At 39.0% G+C, this 22241-nt stretch overlaps 1 protein-coding gene across 5 annotated transcripts in view; it reads left to right on the plus strand.

Annotated features, from left to right (window-relative positions):
* Nucleotides 1-22241, plus strand: part of CNKSR2 (connector enhancer of kinase suppressor of Ras 2) — a 382062-nt gene that overhangs the window by 107872 nt on the left and 251949 nt on the right. For all 5 annotated transcript variants that reach the window (XM_040338243.1, XM_040338244.1, XM_040338245.1 and 2 more), the window contains exons 6-9: nucleotides 2051-2092; nucleotides 4926-5045; nucleotides 12332-12391; nucleotides 18270-18338. In XM_040338243.1, coding sequence (XP_040194177.1) covers nucleotides 2051-2092; nucleotides 4926-5045; nucleotides 12332-12391; nucleotides 18270-18338 — 291 coding nt within the window. The remainder of the gene's footprint in view (nucleotides 1-2050; nucleotides 2093-4925; nucleotides 5046-12331; nucleotides 12392-18269; nucleotides 18339-22241) is intronic.

A 22241-nucleotide genomic window follows, 5' to 3' on the forward strand; every position in this document is an offset into this window, starting at 1 on the left:
AATGCAGCCAGACTATGGGTCCCTGTAACGCAGGTTTTGTCGTGGTTGCTTTGGGAAACCGATTGCTGGGGAGGGAGCCAGATACCTGACCCCCTTGCTACCGGAGGACCAATTGCCTACACCAAATACCACGTTTATGACTGGCTGCAATGTACTTTGCAGTTATTCTAGTTTACCCATAGCAACTGCATTTCTCTTCCTTGTCTTGCAGAATAAAGCTTGTAGCAGGGTCTTTAATTCATTCCCCATCTGTACTTTACTGACTCTGGTTCTTGCATATGCCAGGAACCATTATGCACCCCTTTAAATAACTTCAGACCAGGATTAGGACAGTTGATGCAACTTTTACCTAAACACTTTGGCAATACAGCCCAACATGAATAAATAAAATAGAGTATCCCCTAGCTATCTCCCTTGTTGGGGCTGCTCAGGCATATGGCAACAACCGTATCCATGAAGGGGTTTTTCCAGCAACTGTTAGATCTCCAGGCTCCCGGTGCCTCTGATGGACTGCGAGGAGCAGCAGTCCTCCTCCTCTGCTGTAGTCACGACATTCTCTACGAACCCAGCCTTCTCCCCTTTATTTATATCACAGGGCAGATAGGCTGGGTCCAAAAAGCCTCCGAACAGCAATGCACAACATTTAACCCCTTCCCCAGCCTGGGCCAGCCACTACCTAACTAACCTACTGTAGGCAACCTGCTTACAGGTGCACCCACAACCTCATATTTATTTTAATTTACACAGTAATAAACACCTAGCATATGTGAACAGAAGCATATCAAAATGGGTATATGGTATATACCAAGACATCATAAGTGTTAATTGTCCTCTTCACTGTTTGCTAAAAACATTTTAATTCACTGTTCTTTCATCATTTGCACAACTGAGATAAAGTTTTGTGCTATATTTAACCACATAATAAATCAGTCATGGCTTTATTGATCAAGGAGAATGTAAATGTTATTATAGTGTATTTGCCAATAATTATGATGGTTTAAACATTTTTCAATGTATCCATAAATTAACATAACCACTCCCTATGCAATATGATTACAAGGTAATATCTGCAATGTTCAAGTTATAAGACATTAACATGATTTTTGTTTTTAAATAAAGTTTCCTACAGTAATAGTAAGTGCTTTTGCCTTGATCAGCACATAACTAGTATTGATTAAAATCAGCATGGGTTTCTTCAAAATTAACTACAAGCTGTTTAAATGAAAGATCTGGCACAGACATGTGTCTTAAGATTTGGAGACTGAAATGTAAGTGGGATTTACTTTCATACCATTTAAACGATATTTAATTCCATAAAGATAGTCAATAAAAACATAACATTTTAATAACTGAGATTCAGATGGGTCTTATTAGAGCTTGGTGCTCTTTGGGCTTTTAAAGAAGTTCATATTTCTAATCATAGTAAAGACAGTTCCTCTCTCTATAATGCACAAAACAAAAGAAATCAAAGTTTAAGCATTTGAGGTACTTTTAGCCAAAATGTTTCATGTTGTAGAGCCTTTTTTTATATTATCAGATTTTGTAGTTGCATTAGCAGAGGTGCCTGACACTGATATGAAACTCTAAAACACATCAGTGAGTTTATACATAAAAGAAAGCATAAAAAAAATGGTTAAACTGGGGCTATGATTTTTAAGCCAGGATATAAATTGATTCTGTTTTTCAAAGACATAAAGTCCCCAGAGGCAGCACAGGGCTAATAGAGTTCACTTGTAAACTCTGTGTGTTTTACTATGCTTCTTGGCATTGCATAGTGAAGTGTGATTGTCTGTCTGATTAACATATTAATATATAATGGATCAAAAGTACTAAGTTTAGTTCAGTTTCACTTTAGCAAGTCTTATGCTTACCATACTCAAACAGAGGACTCGCAAAGACTGCGAGCAGATACTGTTGGCTGTCATAAATGACTACACAACAGCTTTTGTGTAAGTATGAGAATGTAGTTTGCATAGGGTACTTCTTGTTATGGGAGGTAGAAACATTTATTTATGAAATAATAATTTGTAATGCATTTTTGTCTCTCCAGGAATGTACTGTTTATGAAACTGAAAACAAGATTCTACACGTGGTGAGTCTGTCTAATGTGTATATTCATCCAATCTTTAATCCCTACTTGGCAAAAGTGTGCCCATTCTGAGCCCAGGGGGTTCATAATATCCAGAATTCAGCATTTCCGCAACAAGTTTATACGGCTAAAAACAACCCTTGTTTTTAGTTGGTCCTGACCGGTGTTTGAGCTTCCAGCATTGCAGTGGTTAACAGCCATTTGTGAATAATACAATGCCACCTACAACTCTGGTATTTGGCTATTTTAGTTGTCTGTGGAATATACATTTTATGTCCTTGTAATGTAGAGTTGACTTTTTATGTTTCCTGAACATTTTTATATAGTCTGTGTCTGTCCATTTTAACCTCTGATGGGTTACTTGGCCTCCAGTAAGCTTGTTTTAATGCAGTGGGCATGTTAACTTCAGAAGTATAGTCATGGCCAGAGATATGCTTTGTTGGGCTATTTATGCAAAGGTTGCTTTCCATTTCTAGCCTGGCGCTAACTCTCTAAACTATAAACCCTATATTTCTATTTCCAGCCTGATACTGCCCAGGGGTGGGCGGGCGCACATGCTGCTGGTGGGCCACTTCTCCTGTGATTATTCACAGCAGAAACCGATCTGCAGGTGTCGGGCACTGGATGTCCACTGACACCCACCGATCATTGATGAAACACACAGAACAGAGCTCTGCCTACTTAAAGTGGTTGTATACCCAAATTTGACACTTTTACCTACAGGCAAGCCTATAATAAGGCTTACCTGTAGGTAAAATTAATATCTCCTAAACCTGTACCTGGCGCATGTGCTTTGAAAGCCTGGCTGAAGGTCCGGCAGATGCTGCAGTACCTTGACGGGAAGAAATCTCCTGTGTTCATGCACGGGAGTGACGCTGCGAGTGGCCGGAGCCGCGAACCTGGAAGACACACTGAGGGCAAGATGTCGGCTCCCTCGGCGTGGACCGGGCTCCGATACAGGGGCTTTGTTCTGAAATATGTATTCAAGGAAAAAATCCATCTCTTTCCCAAGTAAAAGCAGCACGTACAGTACACACAAATACTGACTAGGCACACAGTTAACCCTTTGATCACGCTAGATTTTTATCTCCTTTCCAACCAGTGTCATTAGTACAGTATTGGTCCATTTTTTTAGCACTGATCACTGTATAGGGTCACTGGTTCCTGCAAAGTGTCAAAAGTGTCTGATTGTCCGCCGCAATATCGCAATCCCGCTATAAGTAGCTGGTTTGCCACCATTGCTAGTATAAAAAAAATAAATACAAATGCCATAAATATATACCATAGTTTTGTAGATGCTATAACGTTCCTGTAAACCAATCAATATACGCTTATTGGGATTTTATTCTTTAACAAAAACATGTAGCAAAATACATATGGCGCTAAATTTTATAAACACATTGAATTTTTTTTAAAACATTCTTATTGGATATGTTTTATAGCCGAAATATATATATATATATGTGTGTGTGTGTATGTGTGTGTTTATGTATGTGTATATATGTATGTGTGTGTGTGTGTGTGTGTGTGTGTGTGTGTGTGTGTATATATATATATATATATATATATATATATATATATATATATATATATATATATATATATATATATATATATATATATATATATATATATATATATAAAAAAAATTTTTATTCTTAATTGTTGGTATCTTCTTGTTTATAGCACACTTTTTTTTAAACTCAGTGGTAATCAAATACCAAGAAAATAAAGCTCTATTTATGGGGGGGAGAGAGATCACATAAATGTTATTTGGGTACAACGTTGCATGACCGATCAATTGTCAGTTTAAAAAAAAGCATTGCCCTATCGCCAAAATAGCATTGTTCATAATTGACTGGAACACTAAATACAAAGCATTAACATTTAAAAATAGAATACTCCCTAAAAGAGAACTTTGCTTAGGATATTAAAAAATAACCCTGTCATGAAAGATGATGGCTTCCATTGCTGAGCTCCCTCTAGAAATGTTAGCCCCCTGACTTATATGCTGATGCTTTTGGCTCCCCTACATTCTGAGACACTAGCCTAAAACAGGTATGAAAAAAAGTCCGAAATCAGTCCTTCTCTGCATACTTGTTCTCTTGAAGTAAGTAAATCTGGGTGAGAACCAGGAAACTAGCATTTTCAAAATGAAAGCACAGCAATCGAAACCCTTAATGTTTTTTTCAGGTCCTATGTTAATGGGCGTTTGTTCAATTCAAGGTTTTGCATTCCTATACATGTCTATTAGAATTAAAAACCTGTATAAAGCAGGTCAAATGTAGGCCAGGAAAAGAAGAGCACCTGTTAATGCATTCTACATTTTGTTCAGAAGCATCAACTGATGCCAGACAGATAATGTTGATACAAGCCGAAAGCTTTTAAACATGGGCCCTTTAATGAGGTGTGTCTAAAATTTTCACACGACAATTCGATTTTCTATTGTATTTTGTAATGTTTTTCCGGCTGCACTTTGTTTGCTTAATGTTTCTGTAATAGTGATTCGGCTAGTGCTAAATATCAATTTTAGGTTTAAATTGCTTCCTGATTAAGCTCAAGGAACATTCATTTAAGTAGATTTCAGGATTACAGTGAGCTAGAGATAAAATAGATCCTTATTAATAGTTCATAATATCCAATTATATCAGAGCATGATATGTAACATCAACTAGCTAAGGCTTTAATCAGCTTTTTATCTTGATTATCCTGAACATTTCTCTATCTCCTTGCATTATAAGTCCCCTACAATATGAATTATGTCTTGCCTATTAGAAGAAAGAAGGCATTCTACGTTAACCTTTTATGTCCATTTTAATATTCTTTTCTTCTTTAGTGCAAAACGTTGTCTGGTGTTTGTGACCACATCATATCTCTATCTTCTGATCCATTGGTTTCTCAATCTGCCCATCTGGAAGTTGTACAGCTAGCCAACATTAAGCCAAGTGAAGGACTGGTAAGAATAATACAGTTGATAAGATCTAAATCACACAGAAAATTATATAGTATGCTGCAACTGATTTATAAGTTAGAAAATATAACTTACAGATAAGCAGAGATGAGCACCCTAAACCATCTATTGGACTAGGACTTGCCTGTGCAGATTTGTATTCTTTTCATTTTATCTTTATACTAACAGCAGCAACAAAGGACTTGCCAATTGTACGTTTTAAAACTTAAAGAAGGGGTCATTGCTTATACCAGCTATAGCTTGACATCGAATGATATCAACTAACGATATCTTTAAAATAAAAATAATAATAATTTCTGGCAATTTGAATGCAAATTTTTAATATTACAGGCAAAAATTACAAATATCTAAGTGAGTCCCCTTTACTTTTGTTAGTGACTACAGTCCGCATGCTTGCCAGCTAAGTTTGCTGAGACTTGCCAGGTTTTAGATTTTAGTTTTGTTTCTTTGTGGAAGCTAATTAGACCTGTTTAAAATACTCCCCTGGCATCAACAAAGTAAATCTGGAGATGACAAAGAAGACTAAAGGATTCTTACATTTCCCAGTTGTTCTTTTTGTAATGTCCTTTTACACTACCAAGCCACACTATATATAAAATATATACTGTATGTATAATAAATGGATAAAGAGACGTGCAGCACTTGTAAAACATGCATCAATATTCCTGTATCGATAAAGTGCAAATGTGCAGAGAAATGCAACTACATAAAATTAAATATGCATATATCAATTAATGTGTAAACAAAACCATGTGCCATATAAGATGCAACAATAAAGTGCCATATAAGATGCAACAATAAAGTGCCATATGTATTAAAAAAAAAGTCCATATAAGTGACTAAAAATCCTTGTGGAAATAAAGTGACTTGGTACAAATGCTTGACCTCGTGAGAACCGTCACCCAAGTGAGATGAAAGACTTACCGGAACTCCAGTGACCCCCCCCCCTCCCTTGCTCAGGGAGGTCACGAAGCATTAATTGGATCAGAGATCCCCCAACCATGGATATCCAGATCTCCTGGGTGTCGCAAGTCTCCTGGATGTCTCCCACCAGGAGCCTCCATATCCCGGGTGGTATTCAAAGCAAGTGTCTCGAATATCTAAAGGAAGTGCAAAAAAAATAAAACTCCAAATAGTGCGATATCGTCTCTCTTTAAGTAGATTTAATGAAAAAAAAAAACGGTGCAATGCTACATGTGAATGCTGCATATAGGTAATGTGACTCCACGAGTCTTCAATTCGCATAAAACAAGGTAAAAACAAGGAGCTTCCTTACAAGTAGAAAAAATCCTCAACATAGACGTGTAGAAGCGAACGCACATGCGCAGAGTGCGTGAGCGTGGTGTCCCGACAATTGTTTCCTCATAAATTACATCATCATGAGTTGGTGATCTGTTGGTGTGGTTACTTTTCCCCTGAACCTCTTATCTATTGATCAGACTTTTTTTCTAAGAAGGGGCTGACTATTGCATTTGCAAATTATACAAGCTGTTTAGGTGTTAGAACCTGTCTTCCCTTCCTCTCACCCAGTGGTTGTTTAATTTCCTCTTGACAATGAGGGCGAACGTCACCTCCTTACCTCCCTGGCAATGATAGTAAACAGCACATATTGGTAAGCAAAATAAAATTAGACTTGACAAATGAATTGATGGTGGGAAGATAGGAGTGCTTTGGCTTAGGCTAGTATAAATTCCAACCATTTAACTTTTAATGCAGAAAAACACCAGGATCAGATTTGGAAAGCCTACAGAGAGCAGTGCTGCAGAACAGTTTGAGTTGAGATAATCCAAGAAAGACGTTAAGCTTTCTTTGGGGTTAGCGTGGCTTCAAGGACCAACCCAAGTTATACAGGAAACTTGTTCCAAAATAGGTTTTGCATCCTAATTATTTTCTTCCAAAAATGGCCATTTGGAAAAATTGACTACCCATGCTTGTGTGGGTAACCTCCAGAGACTAGTTCAGTATTTAAGGGGCATTCTAGCTGAGTTAAATCTCATGTTACTATTCTTCCTCTTGCCTTCTTTGCTCAGTTTTGAAAAAAAAAAAAAAAGACAAAACAGGGACTAACCCTGTTGTGATTTTTCTTCCTAATTTCAACATTTTCTGTAATATAAATTAAAATCTGGGGAATTCGAGTGAAAGCTCCTCATAATAGTTATGGTGGACAGTGGTAGCTGGAAACTCTGAACTCTCTAGGAAGATATCACTATGCTGATATCCTAAGAGGGATATGGACCTGGTTTGATATGGCTAATTAACGTATAGGATAAATCTGACTTTTTGACATCTTTGAAAGACATAAACTCATTGCTTCACATATTGGCCAGCAAGGATTTCTGTCACAAGAACTGAGCCAATATACAATAAATACCATACATGGAAGCCAAAGTTGGAATGATTTTATTTTTTATTTTTTGGGGGGTTTTCTAAAGCTGCTTCATGCACATTCTACTTTTTGTCCAATGAAAATGATACGTTTTGTGATTTTCTGTGCTCAACACCGTAGTAAGCATCTCTGTATCCCAGCGACCGTATGGTGCAAGTATGTGGCAATAGGGAGTAGCGAAGTAGTCACAGCCATGATTACCATAATTGCATGTGTCACTGTTGCTTTTTCAGAAGTGTATTCAGCCAGTTTTTGAACTAATTCTTCTGTAATGTTAGAGGCATGTGGTTTGTGAGCTTGATGTAGTATTTCATGCATTAAAAAGGGATTATTTGCCACTTTGATTTTGGTATGAAATCCTCTAGATGGTTCTCGGCAACCTCTGATAACTGCCTGGGAATTATAATTTATGAGCTGTTATAACCTATTTTACCTGCGGTGAAGGATAAAAGCATGAAAGCAGTGATATCAGTATGAGGTGCCATTTTGACCCCTCTTAATGTTGTATCTCTTTCAGACGCAGTACATTAGTGACATAGGAATAAGATGTCTCTTCAGAGTTTATCGAGATTACTCAGTGGATGATAATTCCCCTTTGAACAGGCAGCAGTGTCCTTATGTTATTATGTTCTGCACCATTTCAGTCTATTCTGTATGACAAAATCTCAATGTGAATGCAGTCTTGAAGTGGTGTTTCATAATTCTAAGACTCTAATTGACTGATAGGTCATTACTCAGTGCATCGGACTCAGAATAAAGCACAGAAATGCATTAAAGGGAATGTAACACGGTTTAGAAAGGGAAAAGAGGAAACTTTGTAGAGGTGGATAGTAGACTTAATATAGATGCTTTGCCACACCTTTTGGAATGACAATTTTTTATGGTTTTCAAAAATGAATGACATGGTAACGTAATGTATGTATCATGTAAAAAAAAATGGGCTAATAGGCATCATGTGCATTACAAACATGCATAGAGAAATAAAATGCACAAACAGAATATATAACATAATAATACTTGATTTAAATACACATGTATCCATGTATATCTATTTATTTATTTTTTGGGAATAATATTGGCCATGGCCTGATTCATTGGTTTATAATCTATCAATATAACACAACTTCATTTCATAAATGCATACTCTTAACCAAATATTTTTCAATAACCAATACTCAGCCCAGCCACTGAGACTCGAGCTGATTCAGCATTTAAACTTACATTTTCTCCTGGTGACTGGCACTGACCAATTCATTGCTGACCCTTAAATAGGCCAGCACTGTTTTCTAGAACAATCTTATAGTGTCAGTTGACCTCAGCAACCAATCCCTGCTTGACCTTTCATCTTTCCAGAACCCTCTAAAAGCACCTGACCTGACTGACCAATCCTTAACTGGGCTGCTAACCTTCACCTCTTTCTGACCTCAAATGACCCTTTGACCTCTATAGCCCTTACTGACACCTGACCTATCTTAACCAATCGTAGCTAAAGTATAACCTATTCCTTTTACTATCAATTTACTGCCAATGCTGTGATCCATGAGGAAAGGGGGCCTAAACGGCTAACCCCCTTTTCTTCCCCATTCCTCAAATGTTCTGTTTCTTCAAAACTGTTGTACCCTTTTTCATGGTCATACACAGGAGAGAACTGGAAGGATCTTTGATCCCTTCTTTGGTTATTGGTGGTACATTTTTTTTTTGTTTAGCTTCAACTACAATGCCAACAGTCTATGTATGCTTGGCTATATATAGGTAGCACCAGGATGTCCTTGAGATGTTTCATCTGATACTATAATGTTAGTTCTACTTAAGTAAAAGTATTACTTCAGTTGGCTTTTATTGTATTTTGTAATTTGTCACACTTTTTTATCGCTTCATAGTCCTATAACTTCACATGTTAAAATGATGTGAGTGATTTTTCTTTGAAAATGTTAGTGACTGTTTAAAAATAAGTTTAAAAGAAAACCCTTCCCCTCAAAGAAAAGCATTCATATTTACCCCTACTATCAATCTCTACTGACTCGAAGCGATAAGTGTACTGGAAAATCTTGGGCATTTGGCACAGGTGTGTCCGATGCCCGGTCCCCCACTGCCCTTTATGGTTCCTTTCACTGGCCCCTAGGTCACTACTGTGCCATGTAGTTAGTTTGCAGCCAGGAGGAGCAACCACTGAGCACAGTGGGGGAAGCAGATTTTTTTTTTTTTTAGCAAACTTATCTCTGAAGACAACAGAGTGTGGAAAACAGATGGGGTAAGTATTAATGACTTTCTTTGCAGAAAGGACTTACTTTATTTTAGAGAGACAGATCTATATATATATATATATATATATATATATATACAGGGAGTGCAGAATTATTAGGCAAGTTGTATTTTTGAGGATTAATTTTATTATTGAACAGCAACCATGTTCTCAATGAACCCAAAAAACTCATTAATATCAAAGCTGAATATTTTTGGAAGTAGTTTTTAGTTTGTTTTTAGTTTTAGCTATTTTAGGGGGATATCTGTGTGTGCAGGTGACTATTACTGTGCATAATTATTAGGCAACTTAACAAAAAAAAATATATACCCATTTCAATTATTTATTTTTACCAGTGAAACCAATATAACATCTCAACATTCACAAATATACATTTCTGACATTCAAAAACAAAACAAAAACAAATCAGTGACCAAATATAGCCACCTTTCTTTGCAAGGACACTCAAAAGCCTGCCATCCATGGATTCTGTCAGTGTTTTGATCTGTTCACCATCAACATTGCTTGCAGCAGCAACCACAGCCTCCCAGACACTGTTCAGAGAGGTGTACTGTTTTCCCTCCTTGTAAATCTCACATTTGATGATGGACCACAGGTTCTCAATGGGGGTCAGATCAGGTGAACAAGGAGGCCATGTCATTAGTTTTTCTTCTTTTATACCCTTTCTTGCCAGCCACGCTGTGGAGTACTTGGACGCGTGTGATGGAGCATTGTCCTGCATGAAAATCATGTTTTTCTTGATGGATGCAGACTTCTTCCTGTACCACTGCTTGAAGAAAGTGTCTTCCAGAAACTGGCAGTAGGACTGGGAGTTGAGCTTGACTCCATCCTCAACCTGAAAAGGCCCCACAAGCTCATCTTTGATGATACCAGCCCAAACCAGTACTCCACCTCCACCTTGCTGGCGTCTGAGTCGGACTGGAGCTCTCTGCCCTTTACCTATTCAGCCACGGGCCCATCCATCTGGCCCATCAAGACTCACTCTCATTTCATCAGTCCATAAAACCTTAGAAAAATCAGTCTTGAGATATTTCTTGGCCCAGTCTTGACGTTTCAGCTTGTGTGTCTTGTTCAGTGGTGGTCGTCTTTCAGCCTTTCTTACCTTGGCCATGTCTCTGAGTATTGCACACCTTGTGCTTTTGGGCACTCCAGTGATGTTGCAGCTCTGAAATATGGCCAAACTGGTGGCAAGTGGCACCTTGGCAGCTGCACGCTTGACTTTTCTCAGTTCATGGGCAGTTATTTTGCGCCTTGGTTTTTCCACACGCTTCTTGCGACCCTGTTGACTATTTTGAATGAAACGCTTGATTGTTCGATGATCACGCTTCAGAAGCTTTGCAATTTTAAGAGTGCTGCATCCCTCTGCAAGATATCTCACTATTTTTGACTTTTCTGAGCCTGTCAAGTCCTTCTTTTGACCCATTTTGCCAAAGGAAAGGAAGTTGCCTAATAATTATGCACACCTGATATAGGGTGTTGATGTCATTAGACCACACCCCTTCTCATTACAGAGATGCACATCACCTAATATGCTTAATTGGTAGTAGGCTTTCGAGCCTATACAGCTTGGAGTAAGACAACATGCATAAAGAGGATGATGTGGTCAAAATACTCATTTGCCTAATAATTCTGCACTCCCTGTATATATATATATATATATATATATATATATATATATATATATATATATATATATATATATATATATATATATATATATATATATATATATATATATATATATATATATATACACAGTGTATATGTGTGTGTATATATAAATATTTATATTTTCTTTGTGAATTTTCTGAGTGGCTACTCAGTAATAATACCTAATCTGGTGCCCTTTGTACTTATACACCCTGCACAACTGCTGTAATAGAAAAGTGGCGGTAAGACTATGACTTTTTTTTTTTCTTTTAATAATCCAGTGTTGTGCAGAGTTGGATTCCATTAAAAAAAAAAAAAAAAATAACCGACAAGATCGCTTACTCTAAACAGCATTTCTTCCAAAACGTATACAAGTCTGTTAGAAGGGAAAGGTCAGTTACAGGAATATCAGATTTGTTATTTATTTTTTATCATTGCATTCATTATAGTGCATGAAAATAAATGAAAGAGTTTAAGTGAAACCTCTTGTGGAATTGGGCATTTCTAAAACACCATAACCAGAGAACATCTTTTCAGGAGACTATTTCTAGTTCAAAGTACATCTTTCTGTTATGTTCATTAAGATGTGATTATCCCATGGGGCACGATCTGGGTGTAAACCTAATTTCGTAAAGCTTGGCAATTTATCATAATAATGGTAGAGCACAACACTCTAGTATGACAGTGATAATGATCCATTAAATCCGATAGACAAACGAAGTAATGGTAGATAATGCATATTGATCATAAATTATGTTTACTGTTTTTTTTATCTGTTTTCATTTTGTGTCACTGTAATTTTAGACTGTCACGCTTTTATATCTGATTGAATTTTTTTTTTCTTGCTGTCTGTTTCAGGCAGCACTCAATAGATCATTCTACTACTTCATTCTTGTGTCTGTGTTTATTTCATGCCTAAACTACTATACACAGTGCTGTTTATTCATGTTGCAGTATTTTGTTTTATTGCAGGGAATGTACATTAAATCTACATATGATGGACTTCACGTGATAACTGGGACAACTGAAAATGTGAGTAGAACTTGATGAATACATGTCTCATTAATTAAATACTAAGTGTTGGTTGCACTTATCAAATAAACATCAGTCATAAGTGAATAACATCAATAAATTCCTTTAGCAGTGCAATAAGTAATAATGTTCATAATAAAGCTTCTCTGAACAACAGTGCTTCTTAAAAGTGTTCTTTTGCAGCCTTTACCCTACATGGGTCAAAATATGCATGCATGTGCATCAATCTCCAACACCTGTTCATCACTGCTCTCACCTCCATGTTAGACCTGTTTAGGTCAAACCTCACCTTCCCCAGCTGGGGTGTACTCCAGGTTAATATGACAGTTGATCACTATGCTTCTCCTCCTCTCCCTTCTCCTCGGTCAAAGCAAACAGACTTCCATGGTGTAGTATCTAAAACCACATACATTTTATTTAAGCATTCGCTTACATTTAGGATTAAAACAATGCACTTGATCCCTGTTTTCAGCAGGGCTGTGGCTCTGGTGCAATGCTGATGCCTTATGTCACCCTACTCCAACCAATGCGTGTCGTCACTCCCACGTGACTTCCTCAGTTTTGGTTTTGAAGCTGTCACACAGTTATAGTTTGGAAAGTAAAGGAGATGGCATGGGATAAAGCACTTGTTTACTTTATGTCTCATTAATTACCACATTTTTTTATTTTATTTTATTTATTTATGTTTGTAGTTTTAAGAACAGTGACAAATTAAAAATTTACATTTAAATTCTGGTAATCGTGTGACACAAAGTACTCATACAAAATACATTTCATAGATTTTATCTGATAAGATGCCACTTATCAACTATTCATCTTGATCAGTGTTTTCCATGGATCAAGATGTACAACAGACATATCTCGTATCCTATATTTTTAAACCTGGTTTGCATGGTTCAATGAAATATGCACAATGATTAGTTATTTTAGATTACTGTGCATTGCTTTGTGCCATATTGACTACAGCCTAAGTCTGCATTGTTAAATATGTAACTGCTTTAACACTTTGAAGTATTGCAGGTGTAAAAAGCATTGTATTACATAATTAAGGATCGGTATCTTAGACCCCTTTCACACCGGGGCATTTTTTCAGGCACTTTATAGCATTAAAAAAAAAAGTGCCTGTAAAGCGCCTGAAAGAAGCCTCATCTGCAATCCCAATGTGAAAGCCCAAATGCTTTTTACACTGAGGCGCTGCGCTGGCAGGGTGTAAAAAAAAGTCCTGCAAGCAGCTTCTTTGCAGCGCTTTAGGAATGGTGAATACGCCGCTCCTAAAGCACCCATTACCATTGAAATCAATAGCAGGGGTTAAAAGTGCACGCTATCGCTCGAAAAACGCTGGTAAAGCACTGCTAGTTTTAGCGGTGCTTTACCAGCATTTTTCGGGCGATGGCAGTGTGAAAGGACTCTTAACCCTCCTGGCGGTATCCCCGAGCGTGACTCGGGGTGGATTTTTTCTGCTATAATCGGTATCCCCGAGTCACGCTCGGGGTAGATATGCAGAGCCTGCAGCGTGCGCTGGCTTACCTTGTCCCTGGATCCAGCGATGGCACCGCGCTGTGTGAGCGAGCGGGACCTCGCTCGATTCACACAGCTTCCTCCTGTGCCGCCGATCTCCGTTCCCTGCGACGTTACGACGCACAGGAGCGGAGATCGGCGCCAAATTCAAAAACGTAAACAAACACTATACATACAGTAATCTTATAGATTACAGTACTGTATGTAAAAAATACACACCCCCTTGTCCCTAGTGGTCTGCCCAGTGTCCTACATGTACTTTTATATAATAAAAACGGTTCTTTCTTTCTGCAAACTGTAGATTGTCCATAGCAACCAAAAAGTGTTCCTTTATGTCAAAAATGGTTTTAGATCAGCTAGAAAACAGCGATAATAAATTATAATCACTTGCAGAATTGTGCGATAGCGATTTGTGGGGAAATTCGTCATAAAAAAAAAAAATGACAGCGACAATTTTGCAACTGAGAAAATTTCAGTGATTTTAAGTTGATTACATTATTGAATAATTTTTATTAGAATTATATTATTATTTGTTATAATTATTTATAATTATTTATTATATTATAATTTATAATTTTTGTTTTTAAAAAAATGTCATACCCGGGATGCCTATTAGATTCTTGTTTGGTCAAATTTAAGTGAGTTATTCCTAAGAATTACAGGCCTACAGTATTAAATGCCAAATTTCCTTGCAAATAATTGTACCGCTTTTGGTACGTAATTCCAGACAGAATCATACCGCCAGGGAGGTTAAAGCACTCTGGCTTTCACATTGGGATTGCAGATAAGGGCTTCTTTCAGGCGCTTTGTAGGCGCTATTTTTTTTAACGCTAAGGCGACTGCAAAACGCCCCAGTATGAAAGGGGTCTAAAATGTATGTTTTATTTAAAGGTGAGTGCCAGTGATTGTAGGCATGCCCACTTGCATTTTATAACTAGGGAGTGCTGGTCACGAGTTTGCAATGCTGCAGCCTGTACTAAAGACTATTATACTTTCTGCTGTGATTCACTATGATCAAAAAAATGTAACATGTAATAAGGAGAACTACATTCCTTCCAGCGATGTGGCCTTTGCAAACTACCTCATCTGCATTGACATCTTGGCCTGATCTTCTGGGCTTGTCGTCTTTAGTCATCCTAAGTCAGCCCAAGATGACATAACTGCCACACATGGCTTGGGAGTTAATTTATCCCAGCACCAAGGCATGCACATATAGGCGTACAATCTAAAGTAGTTCCCTAGCAGGCAGTTGTTAAGAAGCATTTATTATATGAGAGACTTCCAGAGTCTTTTCTGAAATAAACACCTGCCTGCTAACAAATTTTGTATTTAACCCATGACATTCCACTTTAAAGCATATAGGGGTTGATTTACTAAAACTGGAGAGTGCAAAATCTGGTGAAGCTCTACATAGAAACCAATCGGCTTCCAGTTTTTTTTTGTCAAAGCTTAAATGAACAAGCTGAAATTATAAACCGATTGGCTACAATGTGCACCTGCACCAGATTTTGCACCCTCCAATTATAGTAAACCAACCCAACAGTGTTCCTGAAGTCATTCATTTCTGACTTTGATATTTTCTAGTTTTCTCAACATATCCATAGGCTTTTTACACTTGGGAGTCTTGCACTAGAAGGGAATCTGTGGCTAGGCCATAATCATAACGTGCCATAAAATAACTTTAAAAGCAAGCACTGTGGAGAAATCCATCCTTTAAATTCACAGCAGAAGCACTTAAATACGAAGTAAACCCCGATGTGTTTTACTTCCTCTTTTCTTCCCTGCAAAGTAAAAGCATAATGGGCTAGTATGCATTGCATACTAGCCCATTATATGCCACTTAACTGCAATAGAAGCCTGTGCTATCCCTGCTGTAGGCTGCAGCCATCTTTTGGTCCTCGTCCTTCCAGGGCCGTGGACTCCGGCTGTGTGACTGGTTGGAGCCGCATAACGTCACTCCCATGCATGCACGCCGGAGACACCAGTAACTTTAGCTTGACCACAGGGACACCTTAAGGACCATGTCAGTCATGCATTCCTAAATGCCACAATTTCAAATAGTAAATTGAAAATCATGGCCTTATTTGCACTTATTTAAATCTGTATTATTTGTAATCAAGCATTTTCCGCACCCTCATAAAGATGTTATAATTTTAAGTCAAGCAACAGGGAAGCAAATACCATCCAGTTCCACCCTTTAAAATAAGTGATGGGAAATTATAAATGCAGGATTTTCTTTATGTAGATATTAAAATCAACTAAAGCGTCCAAACCATAAAATCGAATAAACTGTTTATATAGGATTGTTGGTAAAATGTAATAATGTAGAAGTAATTTTATTCTTGTAATGAGAGTGATTATTTTCTTGCATACAGCCAAGCTGTGGGTTATTCCTTAGAGCAGACATATTGAATACAAGTGAATCAGTACTAAATGTAGGAAAGCTACTGAAGCTGAACATATGGCTTATAACAAAGTAATTTAGGAAAATCTGTAACTGTAGAAAGAGAATAAATAGTTACTGTATTTATCGGCATATAACGCGCACCGGCGTATAAAACACACCTTCATTTTAAGATAAGGTTTTATGAAAAAAATGTACGTTTTTAAATAAAGAACTTTCAAGCAAAATAAGGGCCAGTGCCCATCAATGCAGCCTGATTAATGCCGATCTGCATCCTCAAAATTGTCCATCAATGCAGCTTGATAAATTCCCATACACAGCCTCACAATTGCCCATTAATGCAGCTTGATCAATGCCCATCTGCAGCCTTCCCATTGCCATGAATGCAGCCTGATCAATGCCCATCTCAGGGAGGGGGCATCAGATTATATACAGCGGCCTCTTAAATACAAAGTCCCGCCTCCTGGACCGGCTTCTATGATGGACAGAACACTGGTCAAATGCTGGCCCAGGAGATGGGACTTCCTATTACAAAGGCCACTAAGTAAATCGCTGTATGTAATCTGACGGCGCTCATCCCGCTCCCCTCCCATTCTCTCTGAGGCAGCCCAAATTGCAGTATCAGCATATAACACGCACACACTATATTTAACCGATTTGCAGGGTGAAAAAGTGAGTGTTATACGTCAATAAACACAGTAGTTGCCTTTCCTGCTCCCCCTTTGAAGTCCACAGGTAAACCAACACTTCTGGCAATGTTGATCTCCATGGTTCTCCAAAGCTCCTTTTTGATCTTTGTGTTTCAATATTATAGCACCTAATCCCTAATTAACTACCTGCCGACCAGCTGCCAGCAGGTCGGCTCCCCTGCGCGAGAGCCCGTAGCTCTACGTCGGCTCTCGAAGCAGCCACTAGGGGAGCGCGCACGCCGCCTGCTCGTCCCTGACACCCATGCGCGTGCCCGGCAGGCGCGATCGCTGCCGGGCACCCGCGATTGCTCGTTACAGAGCGAGGACCGGGAGCTGTGTGTGTAAACACACAGCTCCCAGTCCTGTCAGGGGAGAAAAGCCTGACCGTCTGTTCATACAATGTATGAACAGCGATCAGTAATTTCCCCTAGTGAGGCCACCACCCCTACAGTTAGAACACACCCAGGGAACATACTTAACCCCTTCCCCGCCCCCTAGTGTTAACCCCTTCCCTGCCAGTTGCATTTTTATAGTAATCCAATGCATTTTTATAGCACTGATCGCTATAAAAATGGTCCCAAAAATGTGTCAAAAGTGTCCGAAGTGTCCGGCATAATGTCGCAGTACCGCCGCCATTACTAGTAAAAAATTTTTTTTAATAAAAATGCCATAAAACTACCCCCTATTTTGTAAACGCTATAACTTTAGTGCAAACCAATCAATAAACGTTTATTGCGATTTTTTTTTTCTTTTTACGAAAAATATGTAGAAGAATACGTATCGGCCTAATTTTGTTTGGGAGCCACGTCGCACGACCGCGCAATTGTCAGTTAAAGCGACGCAGTGCCGAATCGCAAAAAGTGCTCTGGTCTTTGACCGGCAAAATGGTCCGGGGGTTAAGTGGTTAAAGTTATAAAAAAAAAACTTATTTAATTGTAGAAATACTATGAAGGAAACTTTAGCTAAAAAAAGCTAAAATAGACTGTCCATTTGCTGCAATAGAACAGATGCTAATAAAAACAGGAAACAAAAAGGCGGCCTTGATGGAACATTTGGTCTTTAACTGCTGTTGGTCTTTGTTTCTATATATAAGTAAAGGGTTTGATCCCAAATGCATAGACTGTATGGGGCAAGCTTAGTATTTACATGCTCTTTGTAATATTAGTTAGGCGGTATAGTTTTTCAGAGCCATAACTAAGATGATTTATTATATTTGGTAAGAAAGCATTACCTCTGATTTACAATAGCATCTGTGTTTATTTTTTAGTCACCTGCTGACCGATGCAAGAAGATCCATGCTGGTGATGAAGTCATTCAAGTCAACCATCAAACAGTGGTGTGTATAGTGATTTTCAGTAATAGACCTATTGATACCTGAGCATAATCTAGTGCTAATAATGCACTATATCGTTTTCCTTCACATTGTTTAGTTGGTATTCATTGTTATTCTTAGTAAGAATAATAGTGGTGACGTTCCTGCAGTGGTTATGTGAAACCTAATTATGTAATGTTTTATTTAAATACTAAGGGCCAGATTCACAGAAAAAGTTTCAAATTTCCCGCGTCGTATCTTAATTTGTGATTCACAAACAAGATACGACGGCATTTGGCTAAGATCCGACAAGCGTACACCTTTGGATCTTAGGATGCAATACTTCGGCCGCCGCTGGGTGGAGTTTGCGTCGTTTTCCAGCGTCGGGTATGCAAAATAGCTTTTACCGCGAACCACGTCGTCGCTAGTCGGTTTTTCCAGTCGCAAAGTTACGGCTGCTATTGAGGTGGTGTAACAATAGACAGCCCATGTTAAAGTATGGCTGTCGTTCCCGCGTCGAATTTCAATTTTTTTTTTTTTTTTGCGTAAGACGTCCGGGAATACGAAACGACGTAACGCACGTCGCCGTTCAAAACATTACATCGGGCGACGTCATTTCGCGCAAAGCACGGCGAAAAATTTTTGCACGGAGCATGCGCAGAACGTTCGGGAGCGCGCCTAATTTAAATGGTACACGCCCCATTTGAATTAGGCAGGCTTGCACCGGACGGCTTTACGTTACACCGCCTTAAGTTTACACGCAAGTGCTTGGTGAATCGGGCACTTGCGCTGAAAACGTGCGGCGGTGTAACGTAAAGACGATACGTTACGCCGCCGCGATTCTACGTGAATCTGGCCCTAAATAATTAACATTGAAAGGCAAAATCATTGTAGAATCCATATGTAATATTTTAAAGTGGTATTGAATCTAAAAGTAAAAATCTAATATATTGCAGCTCACCAATCCTTAAAATGGTGGTGGCTACATTCATTTAGTTTTTTTTGTGTTTTTCCCCTTTATTTTCATCTGGTGATTAAGCCAGTAGTGTGCTCTCTTCCAATGAAAAAGAATAGGATTTTGCATGTTGAGCGTGGTCAGGTGTAGGGAAAAGAGCAGAAAAAGGGTCAAGTGTGAGGGTGCCTCCACTCCACTGCAGGGTCAAGGGTCAAGTTCTGCAGGGTGCCTCCACTCCACTGCAGAAACAATAGAGACCTCTTCGGTCAGCAGCATTGTCTCTCAGAAGAGAAGGATTTCTAAATTAGGATGAACGGGACCAACAAATTGGCGCCTAAACTCCAGGTAAAACTTTTAATTTTAGCAAAAGTTGATTCATTTATTTTTTCCTTTTTGTGATAAAGGTTTTATACAAATGAATAACAGCTGATCATTGCAAGCAGTTCTGTCAGTTAAATGTTTTGTCTCATCCGTCTGACTGCCACTTTTGCTGGAAAGCTTGGTATGTTTGTTTTAAAAAAAATAACAAACTTACTGGCTGGATCACCAGGCAAGAAAAAAGGAAAACCGTTTAAAAAAGGAAACTAATGCAGCCACCACGATCGGAATTTCCCATGAAAAAAGTCCAAAATACTTTTTCCATGGGAAATTCCAACCGTGTGTATGCCCCATCTGAGTTTTTCCATCAGATATTCCGAGGAATTCCGTTGTAGTTTAGATAGAGAACATGTTCTCTTTTCCTCCGATGGAATTCCGTCAGAATTCCGATGTGAGTTTGGCTGGGCAAAAGCCGGATCGTGTGTGTACGGAGCTTAAGAATTAGTAAGATGCATAATATAATTTGTTTGTTTTTTGGGTTTAATATTGCTGATTTTTGTTAAAAATACAATTTAATATACATATATTATCCTAATCCTAGCTGTTTAGGCAATAGATTATAAAACGATAGAGTATAATTTATAAGATTATATACATTTTCTTTTTACCTTAACCACTTAATGCCCGCCGCACGACTATTTACGTCCGCAAAATGTCACGGACAGGCAGAAGGGCGTATATATACATCCTTGCCTTTCCGCGGGTCGGGGTCCAATCGGGCGGCTTACCTCGGGGAGCGATCCGGGACGACGGCGCTACTATTCGTTTATAGCTGCTCCGTCGCGATCGCTCCCCGGAGCTGAAGAACGGAGAGAGCCGTATGTAAACATGGCTTCCCCGTGCTTCACTGTGGCGGCGCATCGATCGTGTCATCCCCTTTATAGGGGAGACACAATCGATGACATCAGACCTACAGCCACACCCCCCTACTGTTGTAAACACACACTAGGTGAAGCCTAACACGTTCAGCGCCCCCTGTGGTTAACTCCCAAACTGCAACTGTCATTTTCACAATAAACAATGCAATTTAAATGCATTTTTTGCTGTGAAAATGACAATGGTCCCAAAAATGTGTCAAAATTGTCCGAAGTGTCCGCCATAATGTCGCAGTCACGAAAAAAATCGCTGATCGCCGCCATTAGTAGTAAAAAAAAAAATAATTAATAAAAATGCAATAAAAATATCCCCTATTTTGTAAACGCTATAAATTTTGCGCAAACCAATTGATAAACGCTTATTGCGATTTTTTTTTTTACCAAAAATAGGTATCGGCCTAAAACTGAGGAAAAAAAATGTTATATGTTTTTGGGGCATATTTATTACAGCAAAAAGTAAAAAATATTGCATTTTTTTCAAAATTGTCGCTCTATTTTTGTTTATAGCGCAAAAAATAAAAACCGCAGAGGTGATAAAATGCCACCAAAAGAAAGCTCTATTTATGGGGAAAAAAGGACGCCAATTTTGTTTGGGAGCCACGTCGCACGACCGCGCAATTGTCTGTTAAAGCGACGCAGTGCCGAATCGCAAAACCTGGCCTGGGCATTTAGCTGCCTAAAGGTCTGGGGCTTAAGTGGTTAATGCACGTTTTTAGCTTTAGTATAATTTTAACGCGCACTTGACATTTTCATGCATTTATTTATTTTATTTTATTTTTTTACACTTGAACCACAGGTCAAAAGTAAATTGAAGTCCGGGAAGTGGTTCTGTTAGCCTGCCTGGACGTCTATTGACGTCCAGCAGGATAACATGCCGGCGTGCGGTGATCAGTGATGCGGGGTGTCAGTCTGACACCCTGATTCTCCGATCTCGGTAAAGAGCCTCAGACGGAGGCTCTTTACCACGTGATCAGCCGCGTTCAATCACAGCTGATCACGATGTAAACAGGAAGAGCCGTTGATTGGCTCTTCCTCACTCACGTCTGACAGACGCGGGTAGAGGAGAGCCAATCGGAGGCTCTCCTGACAGGGGGGTAGCTCCCCCACGGATGCCCACACTGGAGCACCAGGGAAGCCACCAGGGAAGGGGGCAAAGTGGATGGCCAGGTATGTACCCCATGGCCATCCACTTGTTAAAATAGATGCCAATCCGTGCCCACAAATGGGCACTGACTGGCAACATGGGCACTGACTGGAAAACAATTTATGCCCAGCAATGTCACTATCAGTATCAGTGCCACCCCTCAGTGTCCATCAAAGCCACCTCTCAGTGCCCATACATGCCCATCAGTGCCCACCCATCAGTTGCACCCATAAGTACCCATCAGTGCCGCCTATGAGTGCCCATCAGTGCCACATACCAGCGCCGCCTATCAGTGCCCATCAGTGCCGCCTATCAGTGCTGCCTGTCAGTGACCATCAGTGCCACCTCACCGGTGCCCATCAGTGCCACCTTATCAGTGCCCATCAGTGCAGCCATATCAGTGCCCGTAATCGAAGAAGAAAACTTACTTATTTACAAAAATTAACAGAAAAAATTAAAACTTTATTTTTTTTCAAAATTTTGGGTCTTTTTTAAGTTGTTGCACAAAAAAAAAATCGCAGAGGTGATCAAATACCACCAAAAGAAAGCTCTATTTGTGGGAACAAAATGCTAAA

Source organism: Rana temporaria, chromosome 2 (assembly GCF_905171775.1).
Source record: "Rana temporaria chromosome 2, aRanTem1.1, whole genome shotgun sequence".
In the NCBI taxonomy this organism is placed as follows: Eukaryota; Metazoa; Chordata; class Amphibia; order Anura; family Ranidae; genus Rana; species Rana temporaria.